The 19,282-nt window shown below is 42.5% G+C and overlaps 1 protein-coding gene across 1 annotated transcript in view; it reads right to left on the bottom strand.

The window, feature by feature from the left end:
- Positions 1 to 19,282, bottom strand: part of rxfp1 (relaxin family peptide receptor 1) — a gene marked incomplete at both ends in the record, with an annotated part of 108,736 nt that overhangs the window by 75,207 nt on the left and 14,247 nt on the right. The window contains one exon of the mRNA XM_080746718.1: positions 9,689 to 9,829. Coding sequence (XP_080602844.1) covers positions 9,689 to 9,829 — 141 coding nt within the window. The remainder of the gene's footprint in view (positions 1 to 9,688; positions 9,830 to 19,282) is intronic.

Genomic DNA, 19,282 nt, shown 5'->3' with positions numbered 1-19,282 from the left:
GTCTGTTTCACCCAATCAGTCAAGTTTTCAGGTTTCTCTATAGTCCTGTTCCCATGTCCAGTGTCCTTTCTTGCCGGTTTTGCCAGTCTGTTTTTTGCCTTCAAAAAGGTTGAGTGGTAACATGTTTACTGCAGTCTTCTTTTCTGATTGATCATGGCGGCGGGCAATGAGGTGTTGTTATTTCCGACCAGGGCTTCAGACAGGAGCGATTGGATACATTTTTAATACCCTTATTTTTCTCACTCGAACGTCTTCTGCAAATATTGTTGGTATCCCATCCCTGCCACAACATTGTTTGGGGGAGGAAAGTAATCCAATAACTCCTCAGGACAGATAGATCAATAAATATATATATAATTCGTATGGTCCGGTCCATGGATCCAGGCAATTATCGAACAAAGGAATCCACAGCGCAGCAATAATATAAGATCTCACTGGTTTAATGACTCATTGATATTCCTGTGCATAGAGATCTCCACAGTGATTGTGGCATACAGTAAACTCTATGCACAAGCAAACATGCTTAAGAGAAGATTCAACATGTGTTCCTCTGATGTTAAAGCTTCACTGTTTAGAGCGTACTGCACACCTTTATATACTGCTCACCTGTGGGGCAGTTACAAGGCTAAATCCTTACAGAGACTAAATGTAGCTTACAATGATGCTCTGCGGCCTTTATTGCGTGTGCCTAGATGGCACAGCGTCAGCCAATTATTTGTTAGTTTGGGATTACCCACTTTTAAAGCTCTACTAAGAAACTTGATGTACAGATTCATGCGTCGGTTGAATGATTCTGGTAATGACATTCTAATGAAGCTAACGGACCCTACTAAAAGCTCCTTTAGATATAGCTCAAGTCTGTGGCGCTATTGGTGCAGAAGCCTCTTTGTTGTGCACTGACATCATATGCCTGTCATGTATTTTATGTTTTTTTTTGTGTACTGTATTGTTGTTGTTGGTGTTTTGCTATGGACCCCCTATGTGATTCATGAATAAAGATTATATATATATATATATATATATATATATATATATATATATATATATATATATATATACAGTTACTGTGTATTCCACAGATAGGCCTAGGTCTAGCAAAATAGATAAATATGGTTTAACATAGTCTGACTTACTGACACAAATAATTAGTCAAAAAAATTATAATGATCTGGACCAGGATCATTTAACATAATAAATCTCCATGGTAACTAACGTGGCATTGCCTTCATGAATCCAAATCATAGATAAACATATCCAGGATAACTGGCTAAAGTAATCTTGCGAGATAACTCAGCTTTCATGAACCAGATTCATAGCTATTAAAGCCAAGATAAATTCATCTAGCATAGGTGATAGGCTACATTATTTTTCTTTTTCTATCATATTTTTCTGTTTTGACAAAAATGTGATTAGAGTTAATTTACCCCAATTGATTTCGGATGGGGACCCAAATGCATCCGGAATCAATGAGGGTAAATGTATTGCAATCAAATTTCTGTCTTAGGAATGCAAAAAAAAAAAATATATATCCACAAGTTTCCCCGGGAGCTTACTGGAGACTACCAGGACCAAACTTCCGGGTTTAACAGCAGACATACAAGCTCACGTCGCGTCGCAGATGCAACCGTTGTGAGCTTGTAAATCGGCGGCGGAAGCTCGGTGCAGACGTCTGCGCAATGCACTATGGGGCGTTGGAAACTCGTGGATATATACTGTATATATTATTGAACTCAAGTCTCCATTTTGGGGGTAAATTAATCCTTTAACCTGCTTCATCTAGGTTTCCTTAAACGGGCCGCTGCCAGTGATCATGTACAGTATATTATTATGGTCAGTTATGCGCAGTGGTGAAAGTGAGCCGGAACGGCCGGAACCCCCGTTCCGTTAAAACATTTGGGGCCGGAACGGAGTTCCGTTAAGAAAAGGAGAAGCCAGCTGTCAAAATCCCATGTTAAATAACCTGCCACAAACGCACGTCCAGGAAGAAAACAATAGCCTATACTAAAGTCAGATTAACATACAGTAGGCTACACACGTGTTACTAGTTAGACTATATTTTCTGATAAAGTGCTTCTAAATTATTCCCGTGGGTTTGTGTAGGTCAGTGTAATCGATTCTGTTTCAGTGTTTGACACGGAGCGGGTAGAGTAGAGGTGGGACGTTCGTGAACGAATCGAGTCGTTTGAACGGCTCTTTGAAATGAACGATAGGATTCGGTTCACAGTAGGGAGCCGTTCCTTCGAATGAGCCAGTCTTTTGAACGGCTCTTTGAAAGGAACGGATCCCAGAGATCCGGCTCACTTCAAAGAGCCATAAATCCCATTTCTAGGAGAGACTCGTCGTGTCTGTGGCACTAGTCTGTGCCTGCCATGGTGCCTGCATGCGATGCAGCCTAGAGTCTAGACCAAAGGCAGAATAGACCAAAATGATTCTATTCTGCATCTAGCTTAAGTATTGGAAATACTCCAGTAAAGTAGGCTAGGCTATACTTAAAACCTGTACTTAAATACAGTACTAGTAAATGTACTTAGTTACTTTAGATAACTGGTTATAATAATATTAATAATAATATATTATATTATCTGGAATTTATATAAAGCTTTCAAACATGCTTTACATGTGTGTGGGGGCCTGGGGAGACAACAAATAAGAGAGCAAGATATGGTGACTTGACTAGGATAGAATAATGTTGCTCTATCAGCATTTCTTTCTTTGTTGATGCTGCTACTGTATGTGTTTGTATATACTAAACAAAATGTTGTTGTACAGTGACCATAAACATCTTATCTTATCTTAGGTGATTCTGCTAGCCCTACTGCTTACCCTTCTGTATGGAACAATGAACAATATGAGGAGGCTTATTATAGATATTTCCTTTAGGATTTCAATCATGTTTCATGTTACAGTAAGTGTAATGCCGTTGCCTAATTCAGGTGTAGGACCTGTAGTGTTTTTATTGTGTGTATAACTATGCCAAAATGCAGTTTTCTATGCATTTCAGGGGTTTTGGGGGGTTAGAGCCTCCCAATTTTTTTCCGGACGCGCAGCTTCGCCGCTCGGCCAATTTTGGGACAGTTCCGGCAAGAATTTCAAACCACTTTCACCACTGGTTATGCGACACTCGAGAAACTTGAACTGAGTGAGCAGTAGGTGTTGCACAAAGTCACATTGCCAGACCTATGGAGGTCGAAATTGTTGAAATTGTGATCTCAACCTAAACACTACTCACTGAATGTAAACCCAGATATTTTCTGCAGAGAAATAACGCAATAAAAATAACCTCTATTAGAGGAGATCAGCTGTCTGTCACCCTCTGGCTTGTGAGAATTCGGGTGTTATTGAATGAGAAATAACATGTAAATCAGTGACAGAGTTAAGTGTTTATGGGTGAAATACGGTTTGAAGAGGTGACAGAATGAGACAGCTTAATGAGGAATATGTCAAAACGATCCGATTTCACATCCAGTCTAACATAACATTGACTTTCACTTCACCAGGCATTTCCTTGTTGTGCAGACCGTTTGTATACAGTGAATATATTCCTTGAAGGTCAGTCCCCCCCATCCTCCAACACACTGACTGTACCTGCATTCATGTGCAGCATCAGAGGACTAGAGTGGATTATAGAACAGCTACAGTATGTGTATAATGATGTATTTGGTGGGAGAAATGTTTTAGGGTCATGCCACCGTCCCCTGGTATTGCAGGCTACATACAGACACGCAAGCACGCACGCATACACACAAGGCCACGTATAGGAGACGGTGTGACCACCGCTCAAAAAGAAACAAGGCACTCTTCTGGTGAAGAAGTAAAAAAAAATAATAACTCTATTCAGATGGATATTTCATCACTGAAATGAATTAAAACAGTGACAGGGATACAACCCACGCATAGCAGCCCCATGGCTTTCTTCCCCTTTTAATTCATTTCAATGATGAAACAGCCGTCATAAAATAAGCCTTTTTTTTTTTTTACTTTCTTCTTTTGTTAGACAAACATGTCCATTGGCAGGCCTAGAATTACATTAGGCCTTTTAGGGGCACGGCCAATATTGGCCTTTGGTGTTGTACATTTTTTGAAGTGAAAGTTGACTCATTCATTCATAACCTTTATTTAAACTCAGGGTCAGGCCCACATTATATATAGCCAATAGTGATGCGCGGGTCAGGTTTTTTTCATAACCCGCACCGCCCACAGCCCGCACGGAACGTAACCCGCCCGCCCGCGCCGCAGAACAATATATAAATCAACGAATCCGCCCGCCCCGCAACCCGCATTTAAAAAAAAGATGGTATATCATCTCTACATTAGCTCATCTTTATATACGGCTCTTCTAAGTACCCGAAGTCGCTTTACAGAAAGGTTTACAGTAGCACAATATTGTCATGGGCTAAATAAACGAACGTGTTGTTCAAATTGGGGTTTAGCCTAAAAGACATTCATTCAAAGACGTTCATTCTCTCTGGGGCATCGTCGGGGTAAGAATGGCGTTTCAGGTTTTATGTCAATCATATTTATACAGCGCCTCGCACTTTAAATAGACAGCAAAAGACGGACAATATTAAATCCTGTTGGTTATTGATTAATCACCAGATTGGAGAGATGGGAGCAACTCGAGTCTTGAGGTTTTTACCAGAATTCCAATGTCCACCTTGCCATTACACAGGAAGGGAAAGGGAGTGTCCTACGCAGATATTGATTGATTGAATATTTCATTAGACAGAAATGTAAAACAGCGTGAGTACAGTCAAAAACACCCATCCCTTCAAAAATGTAGTACATATTCGTAGTTATTTTGAAGCACCGCACATTCACGGCCGGACTACACCAAAAAATGCGCGCATACGCGCGTACTGTCCGTGAAGACGCTTGCGTATGCGTAAACGCTCCAGGCTACACCAAGGAGGGAGTATATGTGAGGAAGACCAGATAGTCTGTGTACAAAACGCATACGCGTGCTTCAAAAATAGAACCGATCCTATTTTTAGGGAATGCGTATCCGTGGTTCGCGCTATCCGTACGCCTGGTGTAGCCGGCTGAATTGATATACATTGGATCTATCCAAAACGCGCATACACACGCACGACCCGCATACGCACGCATACGCACTGACGCGCGCAAAACGGCTTGGTGTAGCACGGCCATAATACCGCAACAACATGTTCCAGTTTCTTTTGAATTTCTTCACCCTGTCCGCCTTTTTCTGTTTCTCCGTCTGCTGTCTGATAGGAACAGTGTGCTCCCCTTATTCACTCTGTGCCCACAAACATGTAAACACCTGTGAGCCTGTATGAATAAGGCGCTGGAGCAATTCGGATGACTGGAGCCTTTTACTTTATGTAAAATAGAACAGGGTGCAAGGCAAAAAACCACAACGTTTATAAGTCAGATTGCATCTTCGTCAGGTCATGTGACTGTGCTTCCTATATGCACACCCTGGCCCCTAGACATAGAACTACAAAATTAACCAAAGTTTAGGTGCCAACATCAAAACATAAAGAATGGCTCCTACAGTCAGTATGTGTATTAAACACCACTGTTTTACAATTCATCCCAGAGACAAACTCAGACACACAGACTGTGAACTGAACACAGGCAAAGGCACCTAGGCTATAGCGCACACGTGTGCACATGCACCGCAGATAGGTTCTGCACCTACAGTGCCATTTTCAATACTTCAAACGTCCTGCCATTGGCAAGACAGTAGATTTCCAGTGGATTGGTAGAACATTGAGCTATTTTTGCAATTTTTATGACCTCTGACTTCGAAGTTTAAATCTACATATGAAGGTGGATTCTGCTTTTAAATGGGAATGGATTGGTTTCTTGCTATTTGGGGGTTTCCACAAAAATACGCTCAATTCTCAATAACATTTTTAAAGGCAAAACAGGGAAAGAAACCTGTGGAAAAAAATGCATTTGCAGGACATTTTCAGGTAAAGAGCAGTAATGCCAGAACACTTGAAACATCACATCTGTATGCCATGACACTCAAACAGTATACAGAGACCACATCACCTATTACGCGACGGCATGTGCACATCACTCACTAATGTGACAACATGCATTCACAACATGCCCCACGCACCTTAACTATTTTGCAATAATTTTTTCTCTTCAATGTCCCGCAATGCCATGGTCTCTATAGACTTCCATGTAATTTATAGTGCACGGATCGTGCACACCCATGCCTAGATGATGCACCACGTGTGTGCACACTGTTCACAGCTTTCAAACCAAAAAATCTGCTTGGAAATCCGTTCAGGCATTCATGATTTATCAGCCATTATGTTTTCTTCAGATGTAAACAAACATGGCTGCCATGTTTGAAAGAATGGGTTGGTATGGGGGTTAAACATGCAATTTCGCGATCGCGATCATGCCTAATACATTTCTGGAAGTCCAAAAAACATTTTTGGAAAAAGAAATTGAAAACTCGGGAAACTCAGGGTTGGCACAGGGGTGGTACCTTTTCAAACTCGGGAAAGGCACCAGATGTGTTATGACACATGTGCATTGTGCGTGTATTGTGTGCATGCATACTGGACACTGGAGACACTGGAGTGAAGATGCAGTTTGACATTCTGCATCAGACAGTGCTAGTGTTATTATTGGGGCATTCCTCCTGGTTCTTGATCATTATGTAATATTGTTATGCAATTAAATCATTTTTGGCATCCACTGCTGCTACGACAAACTGATTTTTGAGATCATTATGTGCTCCGTGGTGCACCCCTTTCTCTCATTAAGTCTTGTACTCTATAGCTGGCCTGTAAAGAGAAAAGGCACAATTACACCAAAAGATGCTATTGTGACTTGTAGTAACAAACCATAATTCAGACAATATGAGGCCAGACACAATTTAGATCAGTGTTTCCAAACTTTTTATCTCAAGAACCAAAAGCGGGCCAGAAAATGAAGGCCTTAATTTTCTGCTGAATGGTTAGTGAGCCTGCCTAGGACTCTGGAGGTACCGGAGGTCCCAGGTATGATTCCAGCTCCAGCAATGTGTCAAAGTGTCCCTGAGCAAGACACCTAACCCCTAACTGCTCCTCCCTCCGCACACTCCTCTGTGAGAAGTTCACCCGTGGGAGGAGATAGTAATAGACTATTCAGAGTGACTAATACAAGGAATTGGCACTCACGCTGTGATAGCTAGGATATTTTGGTTTAAACATGTAGCATTTTGCATAATGTTAAAGTCTCTATACCTTATTACGTCACAGCATCACCCTCTGTGAGTCACAGCTTCAATGCATATTCTCTCTCGGTCAGCTGTGGGTCTGGCAGCCTACAGGTGTCGTGAGGTCGCACAGTGTATATTGGAAGAGCTCAGACCAATCAGTCCTTTTGATGTCTTAAATGTACTGTAGACTTCTTCCTGTGCTTTGAGATGTGTGATTTCCTATTTCCTGTCATTGCTTGTCAGATAACAGCTGTCTGTCTAGGGCTAGGCCATGTTTATTGGACATTGTATTTAAAGTCAATGTATTCTTGAAGTTAGAAACAGAAACCTGCCTGTCACACCGTGGAGGGGACATCTACACATCACCGTTCTGGAATCATATTCTTATTAAGTATAGTTAGGATTTTAGAGTGAATTCCTTACTTATCACGCTGATTATAGGAACACTTGAATCACTGAGATTCGTGGGTAATTAGGTTAGAAGGAGACCTCTGAATGTTATGCCATTGTGCGCCCAGGCAGCCCGACTCCAGACAAGGGGCACACGTCAGTCCGACGTCTCATCATCACTCCGAATACATGGCTACGCGTGCGGTTAAGGTTAGATAGGGTTTGAGTGACTTCGATTTATTTTATTTTTAGGCAATGATAATTTTGTCTGAGTTTTTAAAGAAGAATCTTGTACTTGTTTTTAGACTAGGTCGGATTTTTTATTACAGCTCAACGGCACTGCCAACGAGCAAGCATTTTGACGGCGATGTTGCGTCGGTGATGTTGCGTCCTCATATGGAACGTCGGCCATTGCGTTGTGACGTAGCCTGAACCAATCAAATAAAAATAATTAAGATAAAAAGTGTTTGGGGATGGGACATGGCCGCGAAAACGTACTCAAATAGAAACTCTGCAAGCGAATATAGGAGGGGTGGACGATGTCACTGCATGACATGTTGTCGCTCGCAGTACGTCAGGACGGTCTCATTGAAACAAATGTATTGTTATGAGATTTCATCGCTCGCATGGCAGTGCGGATGAGCTGTTACTCCGACTATGTGGCTACGCGTGCGGTTAGTGTTAGGATTAGTAATGGGGAGAGTCGGACGAACGCAACATCATAGTAATGCGTGTCGGAACAACCAGTAAGACTCCCTGATCCAAATAGGGCAAAAATGTGTTTTTCCAAAATGTTCCTGATCCATGTTGATGACATGAGTGTAGACATACTGTGTAGTGATTTTCGTGATTTTAGGGCAAAATCTGTAGGAGCAGTGTCCAAAAATGTGTTTTTAAAAATCGGCCTGAAGGTGGCGCTATATGGGACAGATTCATGTTGATGGGATGAGTGTAGAGTGACATACTGTGTAGCGATTTGCGTGATTTTAGGGCAAAAACTGTAGGAGCAGTGTCCAAAAATGTGTTTTAAAAATCGGCCTGAAGGTGGCGTTAGAAGAGGGCCATGTGAGAAATGAGGGGTGGGGTCTCCGCGTTGCCTTGGCGGACGAATAGGTACCGGGCCCGGCTCTCCCGGACGCTCCTAGGCCGAGTTACGGCATTTTATGTGAGCTGCAGTGGAGGGGGTCCTCCACTGGGGGCGCCACCACTTTTGCATCCGTTCTGGAGCACCAGGAGTGGGTGGTCCCCAGGAATTCCCCGTGAGCAGCCCCGTTGGGGTGGTCATTTGGTCATTTTTGCACATTGGGTATTTTTTTACACCTGGGGGTCCCCCAGGGACCTGGGCGTCCCTGGAGCTCCGGGGGTCCTTGGAGGTTGTAGTTTGGCAGGTAAGGAGTGTGTGTGCAAAAGTTGGCATGGATGGGGGCAACGGTTGTGGAGATATGAGCAGGGCAAAAGTGTGACGTGTGACGTATGACTCACGGACGGAATGTTTTTTACACCTGGGGGTCCCCCAGTCCCTGGAGCTCCGGGGGTCCTTGGAGGTGGTAGTTTGGCAGGTAAGGAGTGTGTGTGCAAAATTTGGCATGGATGGGGGCAACGGTTGTGGAGATATGAGCAGGGCAAAAGTGTGACGTGTGACGTGTGACTCACTCACTCACTCACTGACTGACGGACGGACAGCCGGTGGAGGTTTTGGTAGTAAATGCGACCTACGGTCGCAACAACACACACCCACTCCAGACATGTCCATTGCAGGCGCATGCTCTAATAAACGAATTTGGCATAGAGAGTGGTTTTAGAATCCGCTATGTGCTTTCCCAAACAAACAGTACGTGCCCAAAATAGCAATTTTAGGCAAAAGCGCATAATGTATAGCGGGTATAGCGGCCCCAAACTGCATCGTTTAGGGACAGTGCCAGCTGCCAGAGCCAGGTAGGGCACATAGAGTGGCACACTCTGTGTCTGCACTAATTGAAACACCTGTCTGCCTGTGCTTCCTCCGTGCACAGTGCACACCCTGTGCATATCTAATGCCTGCCACCAAGTGTCTAGACAATACAGTAGAACTACAGATTAACCAAAATAACATGCCAAGATCAGACTCACCACAATTCTCCTCGTCAGCCTGATTGCCACAGTCATCCACACCGTTGCAATGTAGGAGTTGCGGGAGACACATGGTTAGGTTCCCACAGGGGAAATATCCAAGCGGGCAAACGCCCTTCTCCTCCGAGATGTTGAATGATGCTGAGGAACACAAAGGCAGGGCAAATTCAAGAGAGTGATTGTAATTTCTTGTTCTTCTGTGGGCAGCAAACATATCAAAAACCCTCACTGTACTGTAGATTTCAGTAAACCTCTACACACCTGCAGCAACCCGAAGACGAGCTGGAGGCACAAGGGAAATTGGTCAACTGAAACAAATCGAATCAGCGATCTCGAATCTCTGAGTCAATGTGGCCAGCTTGAGATGTCGTCTATGGCAGTGGTTCTCAACCTGTGGGTCTGGACCCCCAGGGTGGTCCCCAAATTATTTTGGGGGGTCCCCAGATGATTAACTTAATGTGCAACATTGTTTTCTCACTCAACAGTAAACAAAACCAACATAAAGTTTAAGTGTATAGAGGGTATCTGCACATTTCTAAAGTGACAACTTAAGGACATTTTATTACCTCTAAAATGACAAATTAAACATTGGGCAAATTGTCAAATATTAGAGGCAGAAATTGTGAAATTAGCCGATCTACATGCTCACAACGCCTCGCAACGCGAGGCGTTGTGAGCATGTAGATCTGCTATTTTCACAATAGAACTGTGTTATACTAATTGACTTGTAATGCCTCAACGCTTAGTGCTCGCCAGGGTGGGGGGGTCCCCAGTTAAAATATGATTATTTTGGGTGTCTCGGTCTGAAAAGGTTGAGAACCACTGGTCTATGGCATATGACTCCAGATTTGTGCAAGGTTTCACACCCATTGCCTTCCATTATATCTGGTATGTTAGCAATGTCTATGTGTTTTCATTTGAACTCTGCAAGGAGCCTGTTGTTGCCAGCATCAGTCAGGAGATTGAAGGCTCTGGCTATGGTATAGCGAAAGGTAAACAGACATGACATCTCATGAGATTGTGATACATACAGATGTTTTTAAAGTGCATGTCTACCATTATTTAGGAATAAGAGTTGTTCTTTTTGAATGCAGTTTTCCACATATGCAGCTTGATGTATTTATTGGCTGGGAATTATACTCAGTTTAGTTCAGTTTTCATTTATTTATAGTGCAAGTTGCAGCATCACCCCAAGGGGCCTCTTGTACATTTCACAGCAAAGGCAATTTGAAATATATGTGCACGCGTGCGCACACACACAAAATGTATAATCACACAAACCATAGCAGAGCTATACCCACATACTGTAGGACAGGGTTCCCCAATTAGTTTTCCCCACGGGCCGAATTATGTCTAGGGTACCAAGCTGAGGGCCACAACATTGCAGGGGGCGACGGTGGCGTTCCCGCTACTCCAGCGACAGTTCAGATATCGTCGTTGTCGGGTGAAAATCTTGTATGTCCAAAACCGTTCGTTTTGCATTTATCATTTTAAAAATTCTTTAAACTAGTGAAAACAGCCGATCTACAAGCACACAACGCCTCGCACCGTGAGGCGTTGTGTGCTTGTAGATCTGCTGTTTTCACTACTTTTATGCGACAGCCTTGTATGATTTGGGAAAGAGCGTACAAATTTGGAGATACGAGATTTCCACCCGACAACGACGATATACTAGTGTTGTTGCTGCTCTTATACCACCATTATTACTGGGGTTGGTATGGGCCAGACAGTAGCCCCCCCGCGGGCCGCAAATGGCCCGCGGGCCGCCTATTGGGGAACTCTGCTGTAGGAGATGGCAGATTTTTGTGTCTGATGCTGAACCCAATTTTGGAGATTTGTACACCACCAACTGACTGTTCCAGGGGCTTCCTAAGCAAAATGAGGAACAGTTTAAACACTTACTATAAGACCTATTTGATTTTCGTCTATTCGTAATTAGCGATTGAAGCGACTAGAAACAAAAGAAATAGCTTCAGGTTTGAACACAGCATCAGACTTAGTCCTGTAGAAGGTGAGCTTGCACACACCGGTTTTCATTTACCCCCCTTGGGGTGATTCTTCATGGCTTATGAGTCAAACTGGCGAGATCATTTGTTTATTTTTGGAACACGCGTCATATAAGAAATATGACATGATATGAAAAAGGTCTATGGGAATTCAGAATGGGGGGGAAAACGGGACCCAGGTAGGATGTGTAAATGACATCAACACTTTGGTGCTCTTTAACAAATAACAGTGCTTTCCAAATCTTTCAGGTCGTGACCCAAAATTAGGGGGTTGCCAACCGTCGGGATGATACGGGACGATCTTTGTCCCGTATGTTAACCCTTTCCAAGCCACGGGGAGCCCCTTAATATTAAAACCGGAATATACCGGACATCTGAGCAAGGAGTCTCAGGCTCATGGCGGGCTCATGTTTATAAACATAATATTATGTCTCAGATCATACAATAATAGAAAAAAGTATTGTTTGTGTGTGTGTGTGTGTGTGTGTGTGTGTGTGTGTGTGTGTGTGTGTGTGTGTGTGTGTGCGTGTGTGCGTGCGTGCGTGCGTGCGTGTGTCATTGGTGGAAAAAGTACTCAAATGTTTTACTTGAGTAAAAGTAGCAATACCACAATATAAAATACTAGAAGTAAAAGGCCTGTGTTTGAAATGTTACATGAAGTAAAAGTACAAAAGTATTGGCATCAAAATATACCAATACCAAAAGTAAAGGTACTAAAATGTTTCAAAATAGCCGATCTGCAAGCTCACAACAAGCTTGTAGATCAGCCATTTTCAAATAGCTTATGTATAAAATAGGGCTGAAGTGGTTAATGTTTGTTTTATAAAATAATAATAAAGTACAATATTTTCCTCAAAGATGTAGTGGAGTAGGAGTATTGACAATTGGAAATAGGCCTACTCCAGTAAAGTAAAAGTACCTCAAAATTGTTTTGTAATTAAGTACAGTACTTTACAGAGTAAATGTACTTAAATGTGTTACACCACTACGTGTGTGTGTGTGTGTGTGTGTGTGTGTGTGTGTGTGTGTGTGTGTGTGTGTGTGTGTGTGTGTGTGTGTGTGTCGTACAACAGACCACATCTACACCCTCAACACCCTTATCGACAACCAAATAAACAAAAACAAAAGCAAACTATTCTCCTGCTTTGTTGACTTCAAAAAAGTATTCGATTCAATCTGGCACAAAGGTCTGATGTACAAACTGTTGGAAAGCAGCATCGGGGGAAAAACCTATGATATCATAAAATCAATGTACACAAACAACGAATGCGCAGTTAAAATAGGAGAAAAACGCACAGACTTCTTCCCCCAAAGCCGGGGAGTTAGACAGGGATGCAGCCTGAGTCCAACTCTCTTTAATATATATATAAATGAATTGGCAAAAACTTTAGAACAGTCTGCAGCACCAGGCATCACCCTAGGCAAAACAGAAGTCAAATGCTTACTCTTTGCAGATGACCTGCTGCTACTGTCTCCAACCAAAGAAGGACTGCAGCAGCAACTCGATCTCCTGCACAAATTCTCCCAGACGTGGGCCCTTACAGTAAACTTAACCAAAACTAAAATCATGATATTTCAAAAGAGATCCAGCCGCCAAAACCAGCAATTCTTTCTAAATACAATCCCATTAGAACAAACAAAAAACTACACCTACCTTGGCCTAAACATCAGCAGCACAGGAAACTTCAACCAAGCTGTAAAAGGCCTGAGAGACAAGGCAAGAAGGGCTTTCTATGCCATCAAAAGGAACATCAAAATAGACATCCCAATAAAAACCTGGCTAAAAATACTGGACTCTGTGATAGAACCAATTTCCCTCTATGGTTGCGAGATCTTGGGACCAGCCGCAAACCAAGACCTTGAAAAATGGGACAAACATCAAATAGAGACCCTGCACACTAGGGCTGCACGGTTAATCGTTTTCAAACCGAAATCGCAATGTGAAATCTCGCGATTAGCGAATCGCAAAGGCCGCGGTTTTGGCGATTTTCTGCGAAGTTGACTTCCCAAGCATTATGCAGACGTTTTAATTTTAGAAATCCGTTCATAATTAATTGACTAATGAATGATCAAATCATGCTTCCTATATGTACCCGCGCATCACTGCACCGTGGATTAGCCGACATTAGGGGTTGCTCCAATCTCCTCAGAGCAGGAGAGGAGCCAAGCCAAGGCATGACACTGTCTGTCTAACAGCACGTAACAGTGTATTTCCCTTGCAACGGAGTACTCCATGGCTACAGGTAGTAGTTATAAATATAACATCCTTAAATCCTTGTGCATAGATTAGATCCCTTTTGTCGTAAGCTGAAAGTGAAAGTAATTTCTGTGCAACTGCTGCGGGATACTTGGCCCCTCCTCCGTCCCCCGCACACATGTGAAACTTATGGTGTGTGTCTTATGGTGCATTTTTTTGCCTTGATAAAACTTAAGCAAGGCAGCGACATACGGTACTTTCTTCCTTGACAATAATGAGAGGCAGACAAAACCATTACTGACATTTTGCTAAAAATAAATATATAAATACAGGGTTAAGGTTCTCCATCCTGGGGATGGATTTCCGTCCTGAGGAGTCCCTAGGGGCCATTTATGAGATCGAGGCAGATTTGCCAAAAAAAAATAGAAAACAAAAAATGGGAGTGGGGGGGGTGGGGGGGTTGTAGCCATGGCCGTGATGTTAATAACATGACCAAAATCGTCAAAATGCAGCATAATACTTGCTAGTCAAGTCAAAATAAATTTCCGTCTTAGGATTTTTTTTGCTTTAGCCCCTGTAAATATCGTGAATAAAATCGCAATCGCAATATTAGTCAGAAAAATCGCAATTAGGTTTTTTCCCAAAATCGTGCAGCCCTACTGCACACAGAATTCTGCAAATCAATTCTCAGAATTCAGCGGAAAACACCAAATAATGCATGCAGGGCAGAATTAGGACGATACCCTCTCATAATCAAAATAAAAAAGAGAGCATTCAAATTTTATAACCACTTAAAAGAAAGTGACCCAGATGCACTTCATAACAAGGCACTCACACACAGAGAAACCCTAGAGAGATGCCCCCTCAGCCAACTGGTCCGGGAACTCTGTACACAAACACAAGCAGAGCCACCAGACAGACAATTCACTGGACTAAACCAAATTATAAAACAGCAGAAAGAAAGCTACCTGACACATTGGAGAGAAGCAACCCAAAAGCAGAGCAAACTAGAATGCTATTTGGCCCTAAACAGAGAATACACCATGGCAGAATACCTGAGCAAGGTGGCCGACCCAAAACAAAGAAAAATCTTGACTAGGTACAGACTCAGTGAGCACAGTCTTGCAATCGAGAAAGGACGTCACAGGCATACCTGGCTCCCTAGAGAAAACAGACTTTGCACCCACTGCACACAAAATGAAGTGGAAACTGAGCTACACTTTCTAACCACCTGTTCGCTGTACCAAGACATCAGAGACACATACTTCCCACAGATCATAACCACCCAAGGAGAGTTTCAAAATATGACCAATGATGAAAAACTCCCATACCTGCTGGGGGAAGTAAAACAATGTGCAAACACAGCAGCAAGATTCGTGAGCTGCTGTGATAAGAGAAGGATATCAAATGGAACCCAACCACCTTAAAAACCATTGTATATATATCACTGCTCTGCCTGCACGTTACCGTGATGCATGAAAACTGTTTTCACCTGTACATATTTTGTTCTGATTGTATTGTATTGTATTGTGTACACTTCTGCTTTGGCAATGTAAACGTATGTTTTCTCATGCCAATAAAGCCCTTTGAATTGTGTGTGTGTGTGTGTGTGTGTGTGTGTGTGTGTGTGTGTGTGTGTGTGTGTGTGTGTGTGTGTGTGTGTGTGTGTGTGTGTGTGTCAACATTTAATTAGAGGAGAGAGAGCTATGCCAGAATTGGGGTCAGTTCATTCAATTCACTTTAGTCTTGCAGCCAGACAAATATTCCACTATCTCCCAATTCTATACTACTGTATGACGGAAGCATTTGAAGAAAATTGTGGGAGGCAACGGTCTGGTTCACCGAGACTACTTCATCTTCATCATAATTCAGGACTCCATTATGTGCTGCTCTGGCCCTGACTAAACTAGATTTGATAGGCAATTAAATGCCAGCGCATTGTTGTCCAAGTCCAGCCCTGCTGAAAGACACAATAGGATATAGCTATATGGATAAAATTACTCATAATTATTACCTGCCAATACTGCACACCTTGTCTTTTTTATTATTTTTTACATTTATTTATTTTATTGCGACCATAGGGAACAGTTGTATCAAAACCTCTGCCTCATGTCAGTCAGTCAGTCAGTCAGTCAGTCAGTCAGTCAGTCAGTCAGTCAGTCACACACACACACACACACACACACACACACACACACACACACACACACACACACACACACACACACACACACACACACACACACACACACCTCATGTCACGCTCCATATATGGCCGTCCTTGTCCCATATGCCCATATGGAGATCCCTGATGCCATCAATATTACGTCCATATCTGGGAATACGCATATGGACATATTGTGTCAGTCTCATGTGGTCTCGTCCTTAGGTCGGGGTCACTTCTCGCCCTTAGGGTGTCTTACTAGTATTGCTAATTAGCCTACTAGTTATGCTAATTTCAAAATAGGCATCTATATCCTTTAGTTTACTCCCAGAGTGCATAAGATGTAGCCTATAATGCATTCAATTCTGAAAAATGTTAAGGTGACTGAGTATGTCCCTGGATCCCCCTACAGGTGCTAAGCCTCTAATTTATACCTTATTGTTTCAAGTGCGACCAATTAGCTAATTACAGCCTATTCAAAACCGTGAAGATCATATCTGTCTAAATATAGCCTACAGTAGTAGCAGCTGTGCTGGTATTGTTAGGTGTTTTAGAAATGCATTCAAAATCTCCTTTAGTTAGCAGCATGACCTAAATACATAAAATGAGTAGGCCTATATGCCTAAATAGGTTTATTATAGCAGTGAGTTCTCAAAGTGGGGTCCAGGGACCCGAAGAAGTAGCCTACAAGTCTTGTAGTGGGCCATGGGCTCCCTGGTATTTCAGATAGGGGTCCGCACTCCGCAGCCAAATATCTGGGCCTGGGGGTCCTTGACATGAAAAAGTCTGAGAACCATATTACTACTAAGGAGTAAGGATGCTTGCAAAGTCTTCATTTCCACATCCTGCAAGTCAGTCTCATATAGGCAGATCAAAGCACATAGAGAAAAAAAATAGATTTTTAATGCAGACTACTTTATAGATTTTGATTATTATAAAACACATAACCACTTCAACCCTAGTATAGCCTATATATTTCAGCCATTTTAAAATAACAGATCTACAAGCTCAGTTGTGATGCATTGCGAGCTTGTAGATCCTCTATTTTCAAAAGATTTTTTTATACCTTTATATACATTCCGCATATCTACTTTTACTTTTGGTAGGCCTACATTTTGATACCAATACCTACTTTTGCACTTTCACTCCTCAAGTAAATTCTGGACTTCTATTTGTAAAAAGAGTAGACCTATTTCTATAATACTTTTACTCAAATAAAACATGTGAGTAGGCTACTCTACTTTTTCCATCACTACAGCGCCCACGTGAAACATACATTAATCAACTTACTTACCAGCAGTGACTCCACACACCAGCATCATCATCACAGCGACATAAACGTGCATGATAACGTCCCGGCGAGCGCAAAATCCAAGGCGCAAACCTGTGCGTAAAAATCACCCAAAAAGTTACCGGAGGAGTGGGCAAAACGACTCAAGCAAAGACAAATGGAATGGCTGGGATAGAGCCTAGCCGAGGCAGAGCGCGAGGAGCCACGAGGACGACTGATCATTCAACTACTCCCGTTGTAAACGGCAGAGATCCGTGGCATGCTTCCATCCTCCTCAGGACAGAAAGAACATGAATCAGACTCTCTCCAACACCAGCAGCAGCTGTGTCCCAACTCCCATCCTATATGCTACAGTATGTTATGTTCCTGAACAAGGCACCGAGGCTCCACCTTCTCCACTCACTCACTCACTCACTCACTCACTCACTCACTGTCAATTACGCTGCATGAGGTATAGACCTATCACAAATACAAATCTGTAATTACTATCTGCGCACAGAACGGCCAGAGGCGACGATTGGGGGGGGGGCGGGGGGGGGGTAGAATCATCCAATTTTGTGACCCTGGCTAGATGCATAATGGTCCATTCCATGACCTGCTAAATCCTGTAGGTGTATAAGCATAGTAACAGTGTGTGTGTGTGTGTGTGTGTGTGTGTGTGTGTGTGTGTGTGTGTGTGTGTGTGTGTGTGTGGGGGGGGGGGGGGGGGGGGGGGGGTGTAGCTATAATCATCCAATGTTGGATGGAAACAAGTATGATATGGGAGTGACGAACATATAAGTACAGTCTACTGTCTGGGAGTAAAATAACAACTACAATTTCTCATTGTAAATGCTGAAACAATTGTTGGATCATTTTGTCAAAAAACAATACAAATATTGAAATAGAAGCTGTAAGATGTTCTGACATCTCCAAAGAGAACATTTGGAAAACAGTGGCTGATGGATTAATCAGCTAAATTATAGCTTGCAAGGCAAAAAAGAAGAAAAAAAAGAACTACTACTATTTATGTACTTCACACATTATTAAAGCACTCTAACATGTATTGCATACCACCAGATAAGAAATCACCACTACACCACTGGTCAGTCACTACCTGTAAAACAAACTGTTTCACTGATTTGTTCATTGCATGACAAGATATACAATGAATCACTTTGCCTTTACTTAAGTGTGACTAATCACCCTGATTGTCGGCCCCTGTTGAAGATCCAAGTGTCAAACACATTTGTCAGCTGTTTCCTTGCTCAATAAATCTATATTTTCTTCACCTGCAGACAGAGGTTCTCATGCAGTAAATGGTAAATGGTGCATTTATATAGCGCTTTTAATCCAAAGCGCTTTACATAGATTGTGCATTACATTCACCCATTCACACACACATTCATACACCGGTGGCGGAGGAAGCCATGCAAGGCACCAACCTACTCACCGGAGGCAATTAGGGGTTCAGAGTCTTGCCCAAGGACCCTTCGACATTAACTCAGGGGGAGCCCGGATTCGAACTGGGAACCCTTCGGGATTTATACCCTTCGTGCTCTAATACCAGTTTCTCTACCCCTGAGCTATGCCGCCCCCAGTAGGCTACATTATTCCCAACAGTCTGCCTCACCACAAGCAGATCATTGGGTTTGCTTCTACGTATAGGCTACAGTAAATGACAGTTTGAGAGATTTTGTGTTGTCAAAATTAATATTAAATGTACTGTATTAATTAATTAATTAATTAATCTATCTACCCGGAAAAGAAAAATTGTATCCGTGATTATCCGTTCTTTAGTTAGGGTCTGTAGAAAAAAAAGCTTGTTTTGACCAAAAGACTCAATATGGAAAAAGAATCCAAAATAAAATTGATTTATCTAAATCTGATAACATTGAGCCAGACGGAGAGAAAATTTGGGGGATAATGTCATTTCCGGTTGTATCCCTGGAGTCCT

Source organism: Nannobrachium achirus, assembly GCF_963921795.1.
Source record: "Nannobrachium achirus genome assembly, chromosome: 17".
NCBI classification, from domain to species: domain Eukaryota; kingdom Metazoa; phylum Chordata; class Actinopteri; order Myctophiformes; family Myctophidae; genus Nannobrachium; species Nannobrachium achirus.
This window is presented reverse-complemented; position numbering and strand designations above follow the sequence as displayed.